This window comes from Dama dama, chromosome 29 (genome assembly GCF_033118175.1).
Source record: "Dama dama isolate Ldn47 chromosome 29, ASM3311817v1, whole genome shotgun sequence".
In the NCBI taxonomy this organism is placed as follows: domain Eukaryota; kingdom Metazoa; phylum Chordata; class Mammalia; order Artiodactyla; family Cervidae; genus Dama; species Dama dama.
In genome coordinates, this window is record NC_083709.1 from 35,977,550 (window position 1) to 36,003,609 (window position 26,060).

General features: G+C 33.9%; 1 protein-coding gene across 1 annotated transcript in view; it reads right to left on the bottom strand.

The window, feature by feature from the left end:
* Positions 1-26,060, bottom strand: part of CNTLN (centlein) — a 315,816-nt gene that overhangs the window by 201,217 nt on the left and 88,539 nt on the right. Inside the window, exons 3-5 of the mRNA XM_061132229.1 lie at positions 17,971-18,055; positions 10,533-10,667; positions 9,746-9,916 (exon numbers count right to left, since the gene is read on the bottom strand). Coding sequence (XP_060988212.1) covers positions 9,746-9,916; positions 10,533-10,667; positions 17,971-18,055 — 391 coding nt within the window. The remainder of the gene's footprint in view (positions 1-9,745; positions 9,917-10,532; positions 10,668-17,970; positions 18,056-26,060) is intronic.

Below are 26,060 nucleotides of genomic sequence, written 5' to 3' on the forward strand. Positions count from 1 at the left end.
ATGTCCATTGAGTCGGTGATGCCATCTAACCATCTCATCCTCTGTCATCCCCTTCTCCTCCTGCCTTCAATCTTTCCCAACATCAGGGTCTTTTCAAATGAGTCAGCTCTTCGCATCATGTGGCCAAAGTATTGGAATTTCAGCTTCAACATCAGTCCTTCCAATGAATATTCAGCACTGATTTCCTTTAGAATGGACTGGTTGGACCTCCTTGCAGTGCAAGGGACTCTGAAGAGTCTTCTCTAACACCACAGTTCAAAAGCATCAATTCTTCGGTGCTCAGCTTTCTTTATAGTCTAACTCTCACATCCATACATGACTACTGGAAAAACCATAGCCTTGACTAGACGGACCTTTAGTGCCATTTGTTTATTTTTACTTTTGCTTCCCTTGCCTGAAAAGACATATCCAAAATGACATTGCTAAGACCAGTTTCAAAGAGCATACCACCCAAGTTATCCTCAAAGTTTTATGATTTCATGACTTACATTTAAATTTTTAATCCATTTTTCTTTTGTGTGTGAATGGTATGAGACAGTGGTCTAGTTTCACTTTTTTTTTTTTTTTGCATGTGGCTATCCAGGCTTCCCAACATCATTTATTGAAAAGGCTATCCTTTCTCCATTGTATTTTTATTGTTCCTTGCTGTCTATTAATTGCCTGTATAAGTGTGGGTTTATTTCTGGGTTCTAAATTCTATTCCATTGATGTATGTATCTGTTTCTCTGAAAATACCATGCTGTTTTGATTACTATTGCTTTGTAGTTTAAGTGATATCATGGATTATGATACCACTATCTTTGTTCTTTTTTCTCAGGACTGCTTTGGCTATTCAAGGCCTTTAGTGGTTCCATTATAAATTTAAGAAATTTTTGTTGTTTGTGTCAAAAATGTCCTTGTGATTTTGAAATGGATTGAATTGAACCTATATATTTTTAGGTCATATGGATATTTTAACAATGTTAATCATTCCAACTCATAGGCAGAGAATATTTTTTAATTTATTTATTTTTTCCAATTTCTTAACAATGTTCAGATCTTCTATACCTTTGGTTAAATTTATTCCTAAGTATTTCATTCTTTTGTTTTGATTATAAATAGAACTGGTTTTCTTAATTTCTCTATTAAATCATTGTTCACATATATAAATGCAACACAGTTTCGTATGTTGATTTTGTACCCTGCAAGTCTGTCATATTCATTTTTTCTAATAGCTTTTTTGTGGAGCTTTTTTTATCATTTTATAAAATTATGTCATCCACAAACAGTGTCACTTTTACTTCTTTCTTTCCATTTGGACTCCTTTTATTTCTTTTCCTTGCCTAATTGCTCTTGTTAGGACTTCCAATATTATGTTGAATAAGAGTGAAAATAGGGGTCTTTGTTCTGGTCCTGATGTTAGACAAAGAGCTTTTAGTTTTTCACCATTGAGTAAGATGTTAGATGTGAATTTATCATTTACACCTTTATTATGATGAGGTATGTTATTTTTATAACCATTTAGTTGAGAGGTGTTTTGTTTTTTAATCACCAATGAGCACTGAATCTTGTCAAATGCCTTTTCTCCATTTATTGCGATAATCATATGATTTTCATCCTTCATTTTCTTAATGTGGTATCCTGTTGATTGATCTGCAGATGTTGAAACCTCTTTATATCCTGGGATAAATCATACTTGATCATGGTGATGACTTTCCTAGCAAATTATTGTATGTGTCTGTTCTAATTGGTCTAGTGGTGACCAGAAGGAATGATGCAAAGGGATTATCTCTGACCAGACTCTGAACACAGACTGGAAAAGTGGAATTCAGTTCAGTTCAGTCACTCAGTCGTGTTCCTCTCTTTGTGACCCCATAGACTGCAGCATGCCAGGCTTCCCTATCCATCACCAACTCCTACAGCTTGCTCAAACTCATATCCATCGAGTTGGTGATGCCATCCAAACACTTCATCATGGCTCAAAAATGCTATAAGGTAAACTAATAAACCACAGATGCCTTTGCACAGGGCAAAAGATGACTGGTTATGATATACAATAGGATGCCTAAGTCATGGGACTAAATGTTGTGGGAAATTCTTTGGGAAATTAAGACATTCAAAAAAAACCCTTTCACATGGGAGAGTTTACAAGTCCACACATATCTCCAGAGAAAGATGCACATTCACAAAATCCAGAGGCACTTTACTTTGGGATAACCCCTGAACTCAATGCAAGTCTGGGTAAGTATTAAAGGAATGTTCTATTAGAGAGCCAATCTATAAGGACTGGGAAAGGAACTTGTTTTGAACCTCTGTATGTGATTTTTTTTCTTTTTGTTTGTATTTTCATTTTAGCTGTTGGCAGTCAAGGTGAAATTCGGTCACAAAAAGAGTAGACTAAAGCTAAAGGACAGAGATTTCAATGACTACATACAGTAAAGAATAAACACTTTACAAAAGTAAACCAAAGCACTAAACAAAGACTACCATAGCCTTCAGCAGTTAAGAAAGCAGCAAAGTCTTGGGAAGGGGTACGATCTTATTTCTAGCTTTATCATATATTTGTTATCACAAATGCCCAACTTTCAACAACAAGAAAAGGTTACAAAGCATACAAAGAAACAGGACAATATGGCGTATTCAAAGGAACACAAAATTAACAGAAACAATTCCTGAGGAAACTCAGATATCAGATCTACAAGGCAAAACTTTAAAACTATCTCAAGTATACTTAAAGAAAAATATGTAAAAGAATTGAGGAAATCAGAAAAACAATGTATTAATATAAACCAAACAAATATCAATAAAGAGCCTGAGGTTATAAACATGAATCAAATTATAGAGGTAGAAATTAAAATAACCAAAATGAGTAATTCACCAGAGGGGTCAACGAATGTGAGCAAACTAAAAGATAGAACTAGTGAATTTATTGACTCTGAGAAACAGAAAGACGAATGAAGAAAATTGAATACAGCCTAAGAGAACAGTGGGACACTATTAACAGACAAAAATGTACATTATGGGAATCCAAAAAGAGAAGAGACAGAAGGGGTGGGCAGACACAACAATGAAGAAATAAGGGCCCAAAACTTCTCAATTCTGATCTATACATGTATACATGTATACATGTATACATCTTTACATGTATCTATAAAGCCAAAGACCACAACAAACTCCAAGTAAGATCAACAGAAAGAGACCCACACTAAGATACACTACAATTAAACTTTTCAAAATCAGCCAAAAACAAAAAGAGAATCATGAAAGTAACAAAAGAGAATGACTAGTCACAAGGGCTCATTAATGAAATTAACACCTGATTTCTCATCAGAAATCATGGAAGTCAGAAGGCAATGATGTATATTTAAATGATATATTTAAAGTTTTAAGAGAAAAAATGTCAATGTTGAATTCTATACCCAGCAAAACTGTCCTTCACAATCAGAGCATAATTAAGACATTCACGGATAAACAAAAGCTGAGGGAGTTCATTATGAAATCTAACCTATAAGAAATGCTAATGGAAATACCTCAGACAGAACGTAAAATGGTAACTCAAAGCCATCTGAAAAAATGAAGGCTCCAGTAAAGGTAAATACAAGGGCAAATATAAAATGCAATATTGTTGTATATTTGGTTTTAACTCTAATTTTTATCCTATATATAATTTCAGAGCCAAAAAATAAAAAGTTGTAAATCTATATTACAGAGCACACATTTTATAAAGATGTAACTGGTGACAAAAACAACTTGAAATAGAGGGGAAAAGCAACAAAGCAGAAGAGTTTTCTATGTTATTGAAAATAAGTTAGTATCAATTCAAATTATATTGTTATAAGTTTAGGATGATAAATATAATCTTGATGGTAACCACAAAAAAAATCAACAGAACATATACCCAAAAATGAGAAGGGAATCAAAATGTGCCACTACAAAAAAATCAACTAAACACAAAGGAAGACAGTAATAGAGGAAATGAGGAACAAAAAAAATCTAGAAGACATAGAGCAAACAAGCAATAAAGTGGCAGAAGTTAATCTTTTTTTACTAGTAGCTACTTTAAGTGCACACAGATTAAATTCTATCAAAAGGCAGAGACAGAATGAAGAAAATATTATACAACTACATGTTTTTAGAAGAGACTATGAGATCCAAAGACACACAAAAAAAATGAAAATGAAAGAATGAGAAAAAGTACTTCATGAAAATAAAAACCAAAACAGAACTAGGATGAATGTAAGAATACTGGACAAAAAAGACTAAGTCAAAAACAGTTATAAGAGGCAAAAGAGGGCATTATATATGTTAATCAATGAGTCAAGTCAATTCATCAAGATGTAAGCACTGTAAACATACATGCACCAAAACCAAAGCCCTAAATTATATAAAGGACAGAACTGAAAGAAGAAATAGTTTTTTATTAATAGTTGGGTAATTCAATAGTCCACTTTAAATAATGGTAGAACATCGAGATAGATGAGCACCAAGGATAAAAAAGGCCCTTAAAACATTATGAACCAAGTATATTTAACAGATGTAGATGGTTCACTCTACCCCCAAACAGCAGAATACACATTTTTCTTAATTACAAATAGAACATTCAACATATCAGACCATATGCCAAGTCATAAAACATCCCTCAATAAATTTTAGAACATTAAAATCATACAAAGCATCTTCTCCCAGCACAGTAGATGGAGCTAAAACTCAATTAACAGAAGGAAAACTGAAAAATTCAAAACACATGGAAATTAAACAATACACTCTTGAAGAGCCAATCGATCAAAAAAGAAACCACAAGAAAATCCGAAAATATCCAGATACAAATGAAGACAAAAACATAACATGCCAAAACTCACAGGATGTAACAAAGGTCAGAAGGAAACTTAAAGCTGTAAATGCCTATACTAAAAATGGTGACACATCTAAAACCAACAATGCAATTTTACAGCTTAGGGATACAGAAAAGTATAGCCGAGTGATCCAAAAGGAGAAGGAAGGAATGAAATAATCAAGATTATTGTTGAAATACTTTTAAGGGCATAACTAAACAATATATTCAACTAACTCTAAAGCTGACTCTTTTGAAGACAGCAACAGACTTGTAAAGACAGTACTACAAACCATACAGAAATTTAAAAGATGACTAGAGAATACTATAAACAATTGTTCAACAAATTAGATAACCAAGATGAAAAGTACAAATTCTGAAATATACAAAATACCTAAACTGACTCAAGAATAAATAGAAAATCTCAACCCATGATAAATGAATTTAATCAGCTATTAAAATCTCCCAACCCAGAAAATTCCCAGATCAGATGGTTTCACTGGTGAATTCTACCAAACCTTTTAAAAGATTTCATACTAATTCTGTTCAAATTATTCCAAAAAATGTAAGGGAGGGAACACTTCTGAACTCATTCTTTAAGGCTATCATTATCATTTTAAGGTCAGATAAAAATATTACACTTATTACACTAATGTCAGATGAAAATAAAGATACCCCAGCAGCATAAGGTTCGTATAACATCCAAAAAACAAGCTAATATGCCACACCAATAAAATGAAGGACAAATACCACATAACCATTTCACCAGATACATAAAAAGCATTTATTTGCCAAAACCCAACACCATTTCATGATTAAAAATAAAAATTCAACACACTAGGAAAAGAAGGGAATTTTCTTAACTGATAAAGTACATCAACAAAAAGCTCATTGCTAATACCATGCCTAAGGATGAAAGAGCAAATCCTTTCCTCCTGAGATCAGGAAGAAGATATAGATGTCCACTCTCTTTTTTTCTATTTAACTTCATACTAGAGATTCTAGCTAGGGTGACAGGCAATAAAAGGAGATAAAAGACATACAAATTAGAAAGGAAGAAGACAATTTCTACTTACAGATGACATGATCTTACACACAGAAAGTCCTACAGAAACAATCTTCTTTAGGTAGTTTGCAAGATATAAGACTAATATACAAAAATTAATTGAATACATACATTAGCAATGAACCATACAAAAAGGAAATTAAGAAACAATTCCATTTAGAATAACAGAAAAAAATAATTAAATATTTTAAAATGTATGCACTCAAAGAAGTGCAAAGTTATAATCTGAAAACTGTAACGCATTACTGAAAGAAATTAAAGAAGTTTCTATATAAATGAAACCTCCTATTGATGAATTGGAGTTACAATACTGTTAAGATGGTAACACTCACCATATTGATCTGATTCAACAGAATCTCTATCAAAATCATATTAGCTTGCTTTTTTTTCCAGAAGAAATGGAAAAGCTGATTCTAAAACTCATATAGAAATGTAATGATAGAGAAAAGCTAACCTTGAAAAAAGAAGACTAAATATTGAGGACACAGAAGTCCTAACTGCAAAATTTATTACAAATCTACAATAATCAATATAGTGTGATATAGGCATAAGGATAAATCATAGATCAAAGGAACAGAATTGAGGTCCAGAAATACACCTTTATATTTACAGTCAATTGATTTTCAATAAATATGCTAGGATAAATTCAGTGGGAAGAATAGTCTTTTTTTTTTTTTTTATCAAATGGAGCTTTGACAATGGAATAACACATGCAAAAGAATGGAAGTGGATTCCTATCAAACATCATATTTAAAAATTAACTCAAAATGGATTAAAGAACAAAATGTAAGAAATAAAAATCTTAGAAGAAAACATAAAGATCATTTTCATGATCTTGGATTAAGCAATGGTTTCTCAGATGCACATCTGAGATACATCTGAGAATGCCCAAAAGCATGGACAACAAAAGAAAAAGTAGATAAATTAAATATAAAAGTTTTACACTTTCTGTTCAAATAATACCATTAAGGATGTAAGAAACAACTCAGAGAACTAAAAAAAACAGTTTGAAATTATGTAAATAAAAAGAGACTTGTATCTAGAATATGCACAAAAGAAATTACACATTTCTTAAAGATATGCAAATGGCCAATAACATATAAGAAGATGACCAAAATTATTTACCTTCAGGGAAATGAAAATAAAAACAACAATGAGGTCACTCACATCCACAAAGATGGCTAAAAGTCAAAAAGACAATAATAAGTGTTGACAAGGACCGAGAGAAATCAGAACCCTCAGACTGGGCTGTTCAGAATGTAAAATAATATAGCTGCTTTTGAAAACAGTCTGACAGTTCCTCAGAAGCTTAAAATCAAAATTATCACATGACCTTGTAATCTCACTCCTTGGTATACACCTATGAGAAATAAAAATATATGTATATACAAAATCTTGAACACAAATATTTATAACACAAATGTCCATCTACTTGAGATAAATAAAATACAGATTATCTATATAATAGAATATTATTCAACTACAAAAATAATAAAGTACTGATATATACTACAACATGGACAAACCCTTTGAAAACATTATTCTAAGTGGAGGAAGTTAGTCACAAAAGATTTTATAATTCATTAAAATTCATTTCATTAATATGAAATGGTTAGAACAGATAAATCTATACAGCAAGAAAGCCCATGGGTGGTGATCTTGAGCTGCAAAGCTAAAGATAAATGAGGAATGATTATTAAAAGTTATGGGGCTTCTTTTGGAGTTGATGAAAATGTTCTAAAAGTAATTTTGGTAATAGTTGCAAAACTCTACATAAACTAAATATTATTGGCCTATACACTTCAAATGGATTAAATGTATGGTATGAGAATTATATGCCAAAAGGAAAAAAAGAGGCAGCTTTCTTACTGACAGTGTAACTGTATAATAGAAAATATACACATTTTTAGAACTAATAAAATATTTGGGAAAAATTGTTGAAAAGAAGTTCAAGATAATTTAGTAACACTGCTAATGTCCATAAATAATTAATTAAAATATAATTTAAATTTTTTAGCATAAAACAATATTTTCACAATAATGTGAATAGCTAGTAATAAACATAATAAAAGTAAACAACCATTTTAAGAAAATTAAAAAACTTTATTCCAAATTCTTAAATAGTAGATCACAATTCTTCCCAAATTAATTCATAAAGTAGATAATGTTCTAATATGCCTTCTAATAGAATTTTTCAGTAAAACTAATGAAATGATCCTTAAATATTACTAGAGAAGAGGTTCATGTAGGGTTCATGACTTACAAAAAGGGGAATAAATAAGTAGGTCACTCTAGCAAATAATGAGTAAAATTATGAAACTACAATACTTGAACCCATGAAAATATTAGAAAGTCCAGAAATAAGTCCATATACACATGGCAACTTAAAGATGTGAGAGAAACTGCATCACAAATCAATACTGAATATATGGTATGGAACACCATATTCCAATATGAATTCTAAATAGATTAAAGACTTCAGGGTATGGAAAACTTGATACTATAAGACTTCTAGAACAAAAACATTAGAAACAAAAATATTTTAACAAAAATGACTATAGAAATTTATATATTTTGAATGTCTAATTTACATTATTCAAGATTCATGGGACAGAAGGTATTTGCAATACATATGTAAAACAAAGCACTGCTATCTAGAATAAAGAATGCTTACAAATTAATAAGAAAATGCAAACACTCTAATAGAAAAAAAAGACTAAAAATCACAGTAGACTATCTGAATGGCAAAAAAAGGAAATGAAAATCATCATCAAAAACTCATGTAGCTAAGAATTTACACAAGGAAGTGCCATGAACTCTTATCACACAAACAAACAGCTTAAAAGTTGCACGGAAGCAGAAACTGATACAAAAATAAGTTCAAGATAATTCAGCAACACTGCTAACATTGCTAATTGAATTGCCGGAATCCAATTCTCTCAAAACTCAATCATTCCCTGATTGTACACTAATAGATTTAATGTATGTATTTCCTTAAAATAATTCGCAATGAATAGATTCACACACTCAGAAAGACTGATCTTTTCTTCTCTAACTTAAATAATCAGGCACACCGGCATACACTCACACAAACCTTTGGATAAACATATCCATATTTATTATATTTAAATTGCTATATATATACATATATACACACACGTGTATGTTATAAATTCTTCTTAAGCATGCATACACATAGAGAGGCTATCATATTTACTAGAACCAAAATTTTAGATGTGAGCCTTTTTAACAAAATCTATGGTTAAGAAGAAAACTGAAATTCAATGGGGAAAAATGAACAAAAACATTCTCAAAACCAAGAGAAAGCTACAAAAAATTATTTTGAAAAGTATTTATCAGAAAAGACATAAGAAGATTATGAAGACCGATTGTAACTTTTATCTTCTATATTTTACTATGAATAAGGTCCTCTCAAGCCAAAGAAATACATATAAAACACATGTATTTTAACTGTTTTATTTTTTTTATGTATTTTTAAAGGACTTGAAAAATACAATCTTAAAACTACACTGCAATGAATTCTAGTTATATCTATAAATTTAAGCCCTAATTACAAAAAGTCAAAATTCATAATTCTAAATGTTTTTTCAAAACATGTTTTATTTCAAAATCCAATAGCCTTTATTTTTTAATGATTACATTTTAGATAAGTATTTGAAGTCAGTTTCCTGCTTTGCGACATCAATTTTTAAAAAGCTATGGGTCTTAAGTGAAGGAATATAAATTAATGCTAGTCCCCACTGGTGGATTTGAATATATAACTTGCTATTTAAAGAAAATAACATGTAATAAACTTCCTAAGAAGTTAGATTCAAAATAACAGCACGAATTCCATTCTCATTCCATACCTTTACTTTTGCATCAATGCTAAATTTTTCTTTTCTCCAATGTGCTTCCTGCTTCCTCAGTTTCTCCAGGTCATTTAGCAGGTCAGCGCAGTGGGTACTTAATTTCTCATTTTCCTCCTTCAGAGTTTTTATAACCAGCCTGTTTTGCTCTTCCTTATTCTGCACACACTCCTTAGTGCCCCGTAGAACAGTACCACAAGGGCCAATACACAAAACAACAACAACAACAAAAAAAAAGCTGAGAACTAATCAGCAAATACAAACTGTGCAATTTTATCCTCCCAGCAGCTTCTTTTATATTTGATGGCCAAGGTCACCTGTATACTTTTATTGGCCTCTTTTCATGCAGGTGGATGGGTCATATTTTTTCACTGGATGACAGCTTTGATGAGTACACATTTGCAAAGAGCCCATTAATTGATCAAGCTGCCTTTGATGCTGTCCCCAGCTATTTTTGAGACCCACACAGACATAGCCTCCCAGACCTGGGTTTTATCAATTAATAATGCCAGTCCCATCAGAATCTAATTACAAGAAGCCACATATTCACACTCCTACTTTCTTAGCTCCATTTCCAGCATTAACTATTTATCTGAAAGTTATAAAGCTTAGAGTCTGAGCTTTAAAGTATCTTAGAGTTTTTGCATGTGAGAAAACTGTATGGCACAGCAGGGCCTCAGGCAATTTTTCCTCCCAGCTTGTCACTTTCTGGGCCACAAAGGCTGACAAAGCTTAAAGTAGGACTTCAAAGAAACAGTAGCATAAAACTATGTACAAGTCAACACACCTTAACTTCTTGACTTTTATCTTTAAATTTCTTCTGCAAGTCACTGAATTCTTTCCTTAAGAAAGCATTTTCTTCATCTACTGCCATCTTCCGTTTTACAAGGTCATTTATTTCCTGGGTTAGTCCTGATTCTCTCTGGAAAAAAAGCAAAATTACTGATGAATTGGTATTTCTAAGAAAAAATAATTTCATATGAAAAGTTTGAGACTTTGATTGGTAATATTAGAATTAACTAGCTTTCATAACAACATCCATTATCATAATTTCTCATTTCCTATGACATGCCCAGAAATTATCAAGTAAAACATGCAAACATGTGCCAAGTTACTAGTTTAAAAATGAAGTACACATAAAAACAGGACACCAAATATTCAGCCTCATACAGAAAGCAAACTTTCTGGATTTAGTTGTGCAACATGGAAAAAAAACCCAAAATTTTACAAAATATTCTAATTAAAGAAAATGCTTATGTAGCTAAAATAAGAATTACATTCTATCTAAAACATTTTTTTAGAAAAACAGTTCTGTGAAAGCATGAGCAATTTTAAAGAATGAAAAACAGCAAGTCTGTTTTCGTACCCAAAATATCTTGCTGTGTAGAAAGATATTCAAAATACTAAAACTGCCATAATTGTTAACCAAATATTCTCACCTACCAGAAATACCTAAATCTAATTGAAGGATGTATCCATGACTCATGTCTTAGTTTCCCTCTTTTCAAATCTTTATAGCTTTTCCCTCAGAAAACTTACCCACTCTCCTGGCTTCTAGTCTCGTCTCTGTCTAAAAGACTACCCAATCCATAATCTAGCCCTAACTCTCTTCCAAGTACCAATCTCAGATTTCCAGTTTTCTATAAAAATACCTCCATTTTAACTATCTGCTGCCATCTCAAACCAACATGCTAAAACTGATATCCATGCCATAATACTGACTCTTTGCCAAACTTACTCAACTTTTGTCAACCCACTTATTTTTCCAACTAATATTTGAAACTATTATTCCTATGTTTTCTTGCAATGTTTAATTTAGGATTTCCATTTCATTTAAATATTATCAAATTCATATTTGATATCTGCTTTGTTATATTTTATCTTTATTTTATATAGAAAGAACAACTATATTGTTTTGATAATCTGTATTAGAGTATAGTTGATTTACAATGTATTGTTAGCTTCTGCTGTACAGTAAAGTGAATTACTTAAATATATATATATGTGTGTATATATATATGTATATATATACTGTTTTTTAGATTCTTTTCCAATATAGGTCATTACAGAGTATTGAGTTCCCTGTGCTATACTATAAGTCTTTATTAGGTAGTCAATTTTATATATAGTAGTGTGATTATGACACTTCTATTTTATCTGTGTGTATACTGGGTTATGAAGTAAAATGTATTTTTCTCAGTGTAGGGATCATATTAATGAAACATTGCTCTTGATTTATACTTAGAGGTGACATTACTCATTCATAGGCCAACTGAACTTCAGGAGTTCTCATAACTCCATATCTGTACCAATAAAACACTCAGGCTTGGTAATGTTTTACAAATTAAGTATAAATGGTACCTCAATATAGTTTTAATTTTTATTGCTTATTTTAATTACTAGGGCATATAAAATTATGTTTGACATCAATCAAACAGCATAAAAATAGATGCATAAACATCTACAATTCATAAACTATTTTTCTATTCTCATCTAAGTCTCAGCCTCTTTCAAGGTTCAATTTTTACCTCCTCCATGAAGCCTTTCCTAACTATCACAGAAATTTCTATTCCCAAGTTTCTGTATTGCCTACATTATTCATTTGGCACATATTACATAGAGCTGCTAATTATCGATGTACTCATACTATCTCCCAAACTAAATTATAGTAAATGTTTATGAATGAGATTGACACTGACAAATTCAATCGTATGAACACTAAGACAGTGAAATATCTACAGGCCTATCCTTTGAAAGGAGAATTAGCAAAAATTAAGCACCCTCATCTATCCTTGAGATTATTTAGACTTTAGAAAGGTGAGATACTAGACCAAATAATTTAACGTTTAGAAACATTTGCCCGTTAATGAGAGCTAAACTTAACAGGAATAAACAACATGAGGCTGCTGCTGCTAAGTCGCTTCAGTCGTGTCCGACTCTGTGCGACCCCATAGACGGCAGCCCACCAGGCTCCCCCGTCCCTGGGATTCTCCAGGCAAGAACACTGGAGTGGGTTGCCATTTCCTTCTCCAATGCATGAAAGTGAAAAGTGAAAGTGAAGTCACTCAGTTGCGTCCGACTCTTCACAACCCCATGGACTGTAGCCTACCAGGCTCCTCTGTCCATGGGATTTTCCAGGCAAGAATACTGGAGTGGGGTGCCATTGCCTTCTCTGAATAAACAACATAAATGACAGCAATAACAAGTCCTTTCATGAAAATTATTTAATAATTGAAAAGTTAGCATTTGAGTGAATTTAGTAATCTACAGGACAAATATAGACTTAATCTTTAAATAAAAACACAGAATACAGTAGGAACTTAGCTAACCAAAACCATAATACTTTTAGGGCTTCTCTGGTGGCTCACCTGGTAAAGAGCCTGCCTGGGCCAGGAGACCCAGGTTCATATTCTGATAATTAGTTTGATAAATGATCTTATATATCATAAATCATTAAAGTAATAAGTTAGACACAGATGTATTCCCAATGGAAGAGAACTGATAAACTCTCAAAGATCTGTTAAATTTTACATAACTCAAAATATTTTCCTAATAAAATGTACCGTCAATGATATAGTTTTTATAATGGAAGTGACAGTCACTTAGTTGTGTTGGACTCTTGCAACCCCATAGACTATGCACTCCATGGAATTCTCCATGCCAGAATACAGGAGTGGATAGCCGTTCACTTCTCCAGGGGATACTTCCAACACAGGGATCAAACCCAGGTCTCCCACACTGCATGCAAATTCTTTACCACCTAAGCCACCAGGGAAGCCCAAGAATACTGGAGTGGGTAGCCTAACCCTTCTCCAGCAGATCTTCACAAACCAGGAATCAAACCGAGGTCTCCTGCATTGTAGGCAGATTCTTTTCCAACTGAACTACCAGGGAAGCCTTAGCACAAGTATATATAGTTACAATTCATTTTTTTTCTTTTCCTTTTTAGAGAAGTATAGTTGATTTATAATAAATTCTATAAGTTTTAGATATATGACATGATTTCACAATTTTAAAGGTTATATTCCATTTATAGTTATTTGAAATGCTATATTCCCTCTGCTATATAATATATCCTTGTAGCTTATTTACTTTATACATAGTAGCTTGTACCTCTTAATCCCCTTCTCCTATCTCGTCCCTTCCCGCTTTGGTCTCCACACTGGTAACTACTGGTTTGCTCTCCATATTTGTGACTCTGCCTCCTTTTTGTTATATTCACTAGTTTGTTTTATTGTTCAGATTCCACATATAAGTGACACTGTACAGTATTTATCTTTCTCTGACTTCTTTCACTAAACATTAATAACCCTCCAAGTCCTAAATTTAGCTTCATGAAACCTTTTCAACAAACTTTTCTGGATAGAGTAAAATACATTCTTAATGGTCTGGCTTGAGTTAATATTAAAATAGCAAATTGAACTCAGAGGAACCATAAAGCATAAAGGGTGACAAGAGAAAGTATGGCTGGAACAAATTATTTATTATGGATAAGTCATGAAATGAATAATTCAAATCATGGTCAAAAGAAGTCTGTAGAGTAAGAAGAGAATGATAGTGGGTATGAATTAGGAAAAAAGTGGGGTGTGATGGCAGCAGTTCAAAAGACCTAAAACTCTATAAAACAATACTTGAGCATAGTTAATATATTATTTATATGACCTACTTTAAAATGCATAAAAAGAGTTTAATGAAAAACAGAGAAGTAATGATATCAGTACAACTAAAACAAAGGTAAATGGATAAAGGGAAGGGGTGAGAGAATTAAATGTAACTGAGAACTGAAACTTATTTCTGAGCTTCCTAGAAGGTAAGAAAAAAGGGAAATTCAATGTTTAAAAATCATCTCATTAAATATAGCAAGTTATTAGTAGACTCGAGTTATCTAATGCAATACTTGAAGGAAAATTTATTACAAGATTTACTTTATAACTAGCGGTGACAAAGCTAAAGCACAGTCTTACCAAAAGAAGTTACATGGCATTTTTTTACACTATTATCAATAAAGCATGTAATAGTATTATATTGTTCTATGAAAGTTTTTCGGCAATGAGCTAAAAAATTGTGTGTATAACTTTCTAGTAGTTTGACTAGATATGTGGTTAAGGAATCAGCATTCTTGTTACTCTATTCCATAGACTACAAGTTTGGAAAAGTAAGAACTATTTAACATTACTTGATGGAACAACAAACACATGATAAAGGAACTTCTGGCTTCCAGCACAGGATGCAGTAACTTGGAGGTTGTCTCTCCTATTCATACAACATGAAAAAAGTTGAACAAACTGAAAATCAGCAACTCTTGTCAGAATCATCAGAGAACTGAGGTCATAGGGCAAATCGCTGTTCCCCAAACTAGAGAGACAGGCAATACAGAGAATCACAATACAACAGAGCAAAATCCCTGAAACAAGAAAACTCCATGGAAACCAGTACCAAGAGTAGAAAAACCAAATCTGCAATTAACAAATCATTAGGGGATAAGTGTGGACATGCATGAGAGTTAAAAATGTCCTGGAGGAAAAAAAAAAAAAATGTCCTGGAGGGCCCAGTCTTAGAGGAGTTCCTATACTTTCATGAGTTTTACATATAGAACACTATTAGGTTGTCACAGTGAGGATCAGAGAAAAATCTCTTCCTGCTCTCTGCAGGAGGAGAGGGAACACAGACATTTTAAAATATGACCTAAGCATTTCTTAATTGAGATATCTGACATGCTGGACTGGATGAAGCACAAGCTAGAATCAAGATTTCCAGAAGAAATACAAATAACCTCAGATATGCAGATGACACCACATTTATAGCAGAAAGCAAAGAACTAAAGAGCCTCTTGATGAAAGTGAAAGAGGAGAGTGAGAAAGTTGGTTTAAATCTCAACATTCAGAAAACTAAGATCATGGCATCCTGTCCCATCACTTCATGGCAAATAGATGGGGAAATGGTGAGAACAGTGACAGACTTTATTTGGGGGGGCTCCAAAATTACTGCAGATGATAACTGCAGCCATGAAATTAAAAGACTCTTGCTCCTTGGAAGAAAAGCTATTGGAAGAAGCTTGGAAGAAAACCTAGACAGCATATTAAAAAGCAGAGACATTACTTTGCCAACAGAGGTCTATCTAGTCAAAGCTATGGTTTTTCCAGTAGTCGTGCATGGATGTGAGAATTGGACTAGCAACAAATCTGAGCGCTGAAGAACTGATGCTTTTGAACTGTGGAGTTGGAGAACACTCTTGAGAGTCCCTTGGACTGCAAGGTGATCCAACCAGTTCATTCTAAAGGAAATCGGTCCTGAATATTTATTGGAAGGACTGATACTCAAGATGAAATTCCAGTCCTTTGGCCACCTGATGCAAAGAGCTGACTCATCGGAAAAGACCCTTACGCTGGGAAAGATCAAAGGCAGGAGGAGAAGGGGACGACAGAGCATGACATGGTTGGATGGCGCCACCAACTCGATGGATATGTTTGAGCAAACTCTGAGAGCTGGTGATGGACAGGGAAACCTGGCATGCTGCAGTCCATGGGATTGCAAACAATCCAACAAGACTGAGCAACTGAACTGACTGACCATATAGATCTGCTAAACTGAGTATTTCCTAAAGCATTGGAAACTTATTGCCAGAGGTTATCTAAAAGAATGCCGAAATCCATTCTCTTCCATAGAGTAAACCTGTATGTGAGGAAGAGATTGCTCAGCCTGGAAGTAACTTTTCCCAAATTCGCTGAATCTTGGGTTAACCATATGAGTAGTTTCTCTCAATGAAATGTGAGTATAAATGATGTTTGCCACTTCCAAGTCTTAATTTTGTATCTGTTAGGCAGCTTAGAGTCAGACACAACTGAGCAACTGAACTGAACTGATTAGGTAGCTTGTTATTATTTAGTTGCTAAGTCCATTTGACTTTTTGTGACCCCATGGACTGCAGGCAGGCTCTTCTGCCATGGGATTTACCAGGCAAGAAAACTAGCGTGGGTTGCCACACCCTCCTCCAGGGGATCTTCCCAACTAATTAATATACAAGGCATATGGCAGTATTTTTCTATATTAGAATTCATTTTGATATTGTTTGACATTCAAGTCACAAATACAACTATTTTTCCCCAAAACAAACTAAAAAGTTTTAAAATTTTATCATTATAGCAATAATTATTACATTTTCTATCCTGGAGAAGGAAATGGCAACCCACTCCAGTACTCTTGCCTGGAAAATTCCATGGATGGAGGAGTTGGTAGGCTACAGTCCATTGGGTCTCAGTCAGACACGACTAAGTGACTTCACTCACTCACTTATTATCTTTTCTATAAGGAAAATACAATTCTGGAGAAGGTATAAATTTCAAATTTATATGTCAGATAGGAATGTATATCCAACTTTACAACAAACTTATATAGAGAGAATTTTTAAAAATTAATTTTTATCCACATTAACTTCCATTTTTAGTCCTTTAATAAAACAACCTAATAACAATAACCAATCTTAGATGAAAACTATCCTGACTGTTTAATTGGCTAGGAAGGAAAATAGAGTCAGAACTTGGAAAAGCAGAGTTACCAGAAAAAATATTCATTTAATCTAGAAAATAAAGATAATTTAGCCTATAATGGGCAATTGGGTATAAAATGAATTTAAATATATCATGATATAGACAATTCTTAAAATAAATTTATTTCACCTTTATTTTGAAGATGTTACTACCTCCAAACTGATTCTTGGGAATCAATGACCTATGTGGATTTTTGTAGTGATAATATACTGAAGATATAATTATCTATAAGTTTTAATATTTACCATTACATATAATTGTATTAACTATAATTATAGGATTGCATCATTTGAAAGTGAAAGTTGAAAACATCAAATAGAATCATCCCAGTTATTGTTAACTTTTTGTACAAATTAAAGCATTAAAAAATTTGTAGGATTCAGAAGCAAATGATAATTGTTAAAAATAAATAGCAATTTCAACAAAAAGTGAGTGACAGTTATTACTATAAAATTAAAACACCATCTTAAGAGTTTTAATGTATAAATAACATAGTCTATAACCCAAAAACACAAAGAAGAAAAACAGGCTAAAGTAGTAACTTGACTATAGTAGTAGGACAACATAATGACCCTGATATTCTTATGAATATTACTGCAAAAAAACTTAAAATGTTTGTAAAGACCAACTATATGAAACAAATATCATAAATTTAGTATTTTCTGTTATACCACCAACCTGTTCCAATTCTTGTATTTTAGCATCCTTGACTTGCAGAATTTCTAAAACTTTTCTGTCTTTAGCTTCAGATTTCAGTTTTTCTCTAGAAATAAAAAATATCTATACTGAAAACTTATTAGTCATTATTTTTGAAAGTTTATTAGACATTATTTGTAGCCAATTCTTTTAATTTCCACATCATAATAATGAGTTTCACATTAAACTATAGAAAATTAAATTATCCGATGTTAACAGCCCTTTCAGATTTAATCAGAAGCCATATGGCAAGTGATAATTTATAACTGCTGCCAACTAAGATATCTTCATACAAAAAAAGTTTCTACATTTATATGCATTACAAAACATACTTAAAACACATTTAATCTTGACTGCAACAATCACTATATCATAAATTTAAAATAATTATTGAGTATATTAATATCTTCATGTTAATATACTTTATATTGCAATTATTAATATTAACTAATATTAATATAATAAAATTATATTATAACATGATTAATATTAATAATTAAGAATACAATACTTACCATTTTTTAAGTAAAAGAATTAAAAGAGAGAAAGCTTGAGATTTACTAACAATCAACATTAAATAAATAAGGGAGAAATTTATTGGATGCTCATATTTTAAATTTTAAAAATAGGTAAGAGAAATAAAAATCTGTACCTAAATCACTGATGAATCACAAAGTGTACAGGTAAGAAGAAATTAAGAACCCTCACCTGAGAAAAAAATGAGATGAAGCAAAGGGCTTTAGAAGGCAAAAGTGGGTATTAGAATTAAGAGACATATACGACATAAAAGCATGCCACTGCTGGTGACCAAGATGGCAGAGTAGGAAGACCCTAAACTCACCTCTTTCCAGAGACAACACCAAAATTACAACTAGTTATGAAGCAGCTATTTATGGGAAAATAATGAAAATTAGCAGAAAAGATACACTACAAATAAAGATATGAAGAAACCACACTATGATGGTTGGGAGGAATGGAGATGCAATATAGTCAGTATCCCCAACCTCGGATCAGTGGCCCCTAAATGGGAGGATAATCACAAATACAGAGATCTTCTCCAAGGAGCAAGTCAAGCTCTCCAGCCTGGATATTCCACACCAAGTAGATGAGACCACAGAACAATGGGTTTTGAAAACCAGTGGTGTACATGTTGCTTCCCAGGTTGCTAAGTGGTAAAGAATCCACCCAGTGCAGGAGACACAGGAGACATGAGTTTGATCTTTGGGTCAGGAAGATCCCCTGGAGGAGGAAATGGCAACCCATTCCAGTATTCTTGCCTGGGAAATCCAGTAGACAGAGGAGCCTGGTGAGTGACAGTCCATAGGGTCGCAAAGAGTAGGACATGACTGAGCACACATGTATGGGTTTCAAGTTCGGAAGAGCTAGAGAGCTGCAGGAAACAGAGATTCCACTTTTAAAGAACGTGCACAAAATCTCACACAGTCCGAATTCCAGTGGCGATAGAGTAGTATGACAGGAGCCTGGATCAGATACTCCTGCTTGTCTGGTAACACCTCCTGAAAAGGCAAGAGGCAATTGGGAACACCTTGGGCATGGAGATGTTGGAGACAGCCATTCTAGGGGAGTTGTTCTACTGCAATAACACCAGCACTGGCAAGTGCTATTTTGGAACCCTCCCTCTACCCTATTAGCATGAGAGGATGTCCCACACATCTGCAGTCTAGTACCAGCTGCAAATCACCCCAGGCTGCATAGACAGTCATGCAGGGACCTAGCCCTAGGTCCTCCTGGGACATACAGCCAATGACACAGGAATCCTACCTTTTCCTCCAGCAAGCTCACAGCCACTGCATGTGGCACAGTCTCACAGCCAACTGGGCCAGAGGCCAGCTCTGCCTAACAACACATTGACAGTAGTCAGACCCACAGGAGTGGAACGGTACATGCTGCCAACATAAGACCCCTAAGGCACACAGCTCGGGTGATCAGAGTGTGCTGCCAGACCCCATGTAATGACTACTTCTCCTGATTGACTTAATACAGAAAAATAAACATAGAGAATACAGAAAAATGAGGAGACAGAGAAATATGTTCCAAACAAATAACACACAACCTCAGAAACAGAAAAAACAAAGTGGAGATAAACAATCCACCTGAAAAGAGTTCAGTAATAGTCAAAAAGAGGTTCAATGAACTGGAGAGAAAACTGAATGAACATAGTCAAAATTTCAAAGAGTTTAAAAATATAAATAAAAATCAGAGCTGAAAAATACAATGACTTCAATGTTAATAAAAAATACAGTAGAAGGATTCAACAGTAGATTTGATGATACAGAGTAATGGATGAGCATCTGGAAGACATAGTAGAAATCTCCCAAGGAGAAAGGAAAAAAATAAGTTTTAAAAAGGAAAATATTTTAAGAGACCTCTGAAACAACATCAAGCATACTAACATTTGCATATAGGGGTGCCAGAGAAGAGAAAGATAAAGTAGAAGGGAACTTATTTAAAAAAATAATACCCCAAATTTTCTTAACCTGGGAAATGAAACAGATATCCAAAGCCAGGAATCACAGTGACAACTCAGAACCATAACCCCAAAGAGGTCCACTCGAAGACATATCATAATTAAAATGGCAAAAAAAATAAAGCGAGAGTCTTAGAAGCAGCAAGGGGAAAGCAACCAGTTAAGTATACAGAAACTAACATAAGGTGATTAGCTAGCTGACTTTTCAGCAAAAACTCTGCAGGCCAGAAGGAAGTTACACAATATATTTGAAGTGATGAAAGGAAAAAATCTACAACAAAGAATACTAGCAAAGATATTATTCCGATTTGAAGGAAAAGATAGAGTTTTACAGACAAGCAAAAGTTAAAAAGAGTTTGGCAGCACTAAACTGGCTTTACAGGAAATGTTAAAGGGACTTCCATAAGCAAAAAAACAAAGAAGACTACAACTAGAAATACGAAAATTATCGAAGGAAAAATCTCATTGGTAAAGACAAATACACAGTAAAGGTAGTAGGTTAGTCACTGATAAATCTAGTAGGAAGGTTAAAAGACAAAAGTAGTAAAATCATCTATTTCCACACTAAGCAATTATTACAATAAGTAAAGGATACAAGATTTAAAAGAAGTTTAAAAAAAAGAGACATCAAAAACATTAAATATGTGGATGGGTGGAGTAAAAATGCAGGGTTATTAGAAGGCATTGAACTGGCTTCTGGTTCAAGATGGCGGAAGAGAAGGATCTGCACTCATCTCCTCCTGACAGAGCACCAAAATTGCAACTAGCTGTTGAATAACCATCAACAGGAGAGCACTAGAGCCCACCAAAAAAAGACATTCCACGTCCAGTGACAAAGAGGAAGCCACAGCAATCACAATAAAATCAAATCCCATAACTGCCAGGTGGGTGACCCACAAACTGGAGAACAATAATAATAAAGATCTCTCACTGTTGTGGAGATTCTGAACCCCACGTTAGGCTTCCCAGCCTGGGGACTGGACAAAGGGACTGGAAATCCCCATGGAATCTGACCTTGAAGGCCAGAGGCATTTGATTACAGGACTTCCACAGGACTGGGGGAAACAGAGACTCCAGTCTTGCAGGGCACAAACAAAATTTTGCATGCCCAAGAAACAGAGCAAATGAGCAGTGATCCCACAGAAGACTGAACCAAAACTACTTACTTGCTAGTGCTGGAGGGTATCATGTGGAGGTGTGGGTTGGCAGGGGCTTGCCACAGGGATGGAGGCTCTGGCAGCAGCAATCCTGGAAGCCCCCCTTGATGTAAGCCCTCTTAGAGGTCACCATTAAACCTACCACAGAGCCCATAGATCCCAGGGCTGGGTAACCTCAGGCCAAATAACTAACAGAGAGGTAGTGCAACCCCATCCATCAGCAGATAATTGGATTAAAGTTTTACTGAGCAAGGCCCAGTTTTTCCCATGGCCAGTCCCTCCCATCAAGATGCTTACACAAGCCTCTTAGCCTCCTCCATCAGACGGCAGGAAGAAGAAGCAAAAAGAACCACAATCCCACAGCAGCTAGAACAAAACCACATTACAGAAAGTAAATCAGAATGAAAAAAGCAGGTTACGTCCCAGATGATAGGACAAGATAAAATCCCAGGAAAGCAACTAACTGAAGTGGATATAGGTAATCTTCCAGAGAAAGAATTCATAACAAAGATAGTGAAGATGATCCAGGATCTCAGAAAAACAATGGAGAATATACAAGAAATGTTTACCAAAGACCTACAAGAACTAAAGAACAAACAAACAGAGTGAATAATACACTAGAAAGAATCAATAGCAGAATACCTAAGGGAGAAGAACAAATAAATGACATGGAGGACAGAATGCTGGAAATCACTGCCACAGAACAGAAAATAGAAAAAGAATGAAAAAAAAAAAAAATGAAGACAGCCTAAGAGACCTCTGGGACAACACTGAATGCACTAACATTCACATTATAGGGGTCCCAGAAGGAGAAGAAAGAGAGAAAGAAAGGACCTGAGAAAATATTTAAAGAGATAACAGCTGGAAATTTCCCTAAGATGGGAAATGAAATGGTCAACCAAGTCCAGGAAGCACAGAGAGTTCCAGGAAGGATAAACCCAAGAAGGAACACACAGAGACAAACAGTAATCAAACTGACATAAATTAAAGACAAAGATAAAATATTAAAAGCAACTAGGGAAAAAGGACAAACAACATACAAGGGAACACTCATCAGGTTACCAGCTGATTTCTCAACAGAAAATCTACCAACCAGAGGGAATGGCACCATATATTTAAAGTGAAAAAAGGGAAGAAACTACAACCAAGAATACTGTATTCAGTAAGACTCTCATTCAGATTTAATAGAGAAATCAAAAGTTTTCCAGAGAAGCAACAGTTAAGAGAATTCAGCGCCACCAAATCAGTTTTACAACAAATGCTAAAAGGACTTCTCTAGACAAGGAAACACAAGAGAAAGAAAAGACCTACAGAAAATAAACCCAAAACAATTAAGAAAATGGTAATGGATTAAACGCACCAATCAAAAGACAGACTGGCTGGGCAGATGAAAACAAGTGCATATATGCACTTCCACTTATCAAATCATTCTGCTTGACCCCTCAAACTGTATGTAATTATTTTATATTGTTAGGTTTAATCACATTCCCATTATGGCTTGCAATTGTAATTATCTTTTCTTTTGGGTCTCACTATTGATTGTGAAAACTGATAAATATATATTACTATTGTGATTATGTAACTACCAATCACTTAATACAATTGTATCATAATTGGTCAACAGAAAAATAATAGAATTCTATATTACCAAGACTACCATTTAATAGAAAAACCTATAATCACTCTCTAAAATCCAGATGCATATTGAATTATCTTGAAATTTTTTGAAAAATATAAATGTCCAATATTTCTTTTTTTCTTCAGAGCTCCAGATATGTCTAATGAACAGACATGTTTAAAAACAACTTGACTATATGATGATCTTTTACTAGTTTAACTTTTCCTATTTCATATTCAGTGATCCCATTTCATCTAGTTGATGTTTTCCAATTTCTCCATCTCTTCTCTTTTTGATGTTTTTTCTCAAGCCTTTCCAAGCATAGTAGAAAAGTTTTTGTAGGCATATATATAAGTAGTATGCATAATATATATATTTTAGAAGACTTATGAATTCTTGCCTAACTAAAATTTTTTATTTTACTTGTTTGATTCCACAAGTTAAACTCCACTTGTTTGACTTTCATATGAATAGAATGCTAGATTTCTAATTAGAAAAAAATAGATAAGCAACAAGCAACAAAGATTTACTTTATAGCACAGAGAACTATAGTCAGTATGTTATAATAACTTATAATGAAAAATAATCTGAAAAATAATATGTGTATATGTATAATGAATCACCTTGTTGTGCACCTGAAACACCATAAGTCATATGCCTCAAATATACATACATACATATATATATCTTAAGGAAAAAAAGAATGCATTGAACTTAAAGAGATCAAGTTAAATTAATCACATATATATATACGTTGTTATATATAAACCTCACGGTAAACACAAATCAAAAGCCTAAAATAGATACACAAAGGGAAAAGAGAAAGGAACTCAAACATACACTAGAGATAGCCATCAAAGCACAAGGAAAGATAGCAAAAGAACAAGAAAAGAATGAACAAAAAAGAACTACAAAAACAACCCCAAAGCAATGAACAAAATGGCAATAAATACTTGGCTATTAAATAATCACTTTAAATGTAAATGGACTAAATGCTCCAGTCAAAAGACAAAGAATGGCTGAATGGATACAAAAACAAGTCCTATAGCTATGCTGCCTATGAGAGACTCACTATAGATCTAGACATACACAGAACACAAGTGAGGGGATGGAAAAAATAATTTCACAAAAATAAAAAGAAAGGTGGGATAGCAATGACATTAAACACTGTAACAAGAGACAAGAAAGGACATTACATAATGACCAAGGAATCAAAAAGATATAATTGTAAATATATATACACTAAACATAAGAGCATCTACATACATAAAGCAAATATTAAGAAACATAAAGGGAGAGATTGAAAGTAACATGATAATAGTGGAGGATTTTTAACACAGCATTTATATATCAATAGAGAGATCATACAGGCATAAATCAATAAAGAAACACTGGCCTTAAATGACACATTAGAATTAGACATTATCAATCAATGCATATAGAACATTTTATTCAAAACAATCATTAAAAAAGGGCTTAAATAAAATCAGAAATAAGTAAAGACAAGTTAAAAACAGCACTACAAAAATACAAAGGACCATAAATGTTATTGAGAACAATTATACATATAAGAAAATGAAAAACTTAGAAGAAACAAATTCCCAGAAATATACAAACTCCTAAGACTGAATCAGAAATAAATAGGAAATATAAACAAACAAATTAATAGTAATAGAATTCAATCAGTAATCAAAAAACTCCCCACAAATAAAGCCCAGGCCCAGACAGATTTACAGGTGAATTCTACCAAGTATTTAAAGAACAGTTAACACCCATGCTTCTCAAACTGTTTCAAAAAACTGCTCCTGCACCGTCACAGCCACCACACTCCCACGTCCAAGGTCAGGGGCAGCAGCCTAGAGGAGATACCCCACGTCCAATGAAAGGAGCAGTGGCTGTGCTTTGCTGGAGCAGCCGTGAAGAGACACCCCACGTCCAAGGTAAGAGAAACCCGAGTAAGACGGTAGGAGCTGAGAGAGGGCATCAGAGGACAGACTGACTGAAACGACAATTACAGACAACTAGCCAATCTGATCACACGGACCACAGTCTTGTCTAACTCAATGAAACTAAGCCACGCCATGTGGGGCCACCAAAAAAGAACAGGTCATGGTGGAGAGGTCTGACAGAATGTGGTCCACTGGAAAAGGGAATGGCAAAACAATTCAGTATTCTTGCCTTGAGAACCCCATGAGCAGTATGAAAAGGCAAAAAGGACACGGAAAGATGAACTCCCCAGATCAGTAGGTGCCCAATAGGCTACTGGAGATCAGTGGAGAAATAACTGAAGTGATGGAGCCAAAGCAAAAACAACACCGAGTTGTGGATGGGACTGGTGATAGAAGCAAGGTTCGATGCTGTAAAGAGCAATATTGCATAGGAACCTGGAATGTTAGGTCCATGAATCAAGGCAAATTGGAAGTGGTCGAACAGGAGAGGGCAAGAGTGAACATCAACATTCCAGGAATCAGCGAACTAAGATGGACTGGAATGAGTGAACTTAACTCAGATGACCATTATATCTACTACTGTGGGCAGGAATTACTTAGAAGAAATGGAGTGGCACTCATAGTCAACAAAAGAGTCCAAAATGCAGTACTTGGATGCAAACTCAAAAACGACAGAATGATCTCTGTTCGTTCCAAGGCAAACGATTCAATACCACAGTAATCCGAGTATAATCCCCGACCAGTAACACTGAAGAAGGTGAAGTTGAACAGTTCTATGAAGACCTACAAGACCTTCTAGAACTAACATCAAAAAAAGATGTCCTTTTCATTATAGGGGACTGGAATGCAAAAGTAGGAAG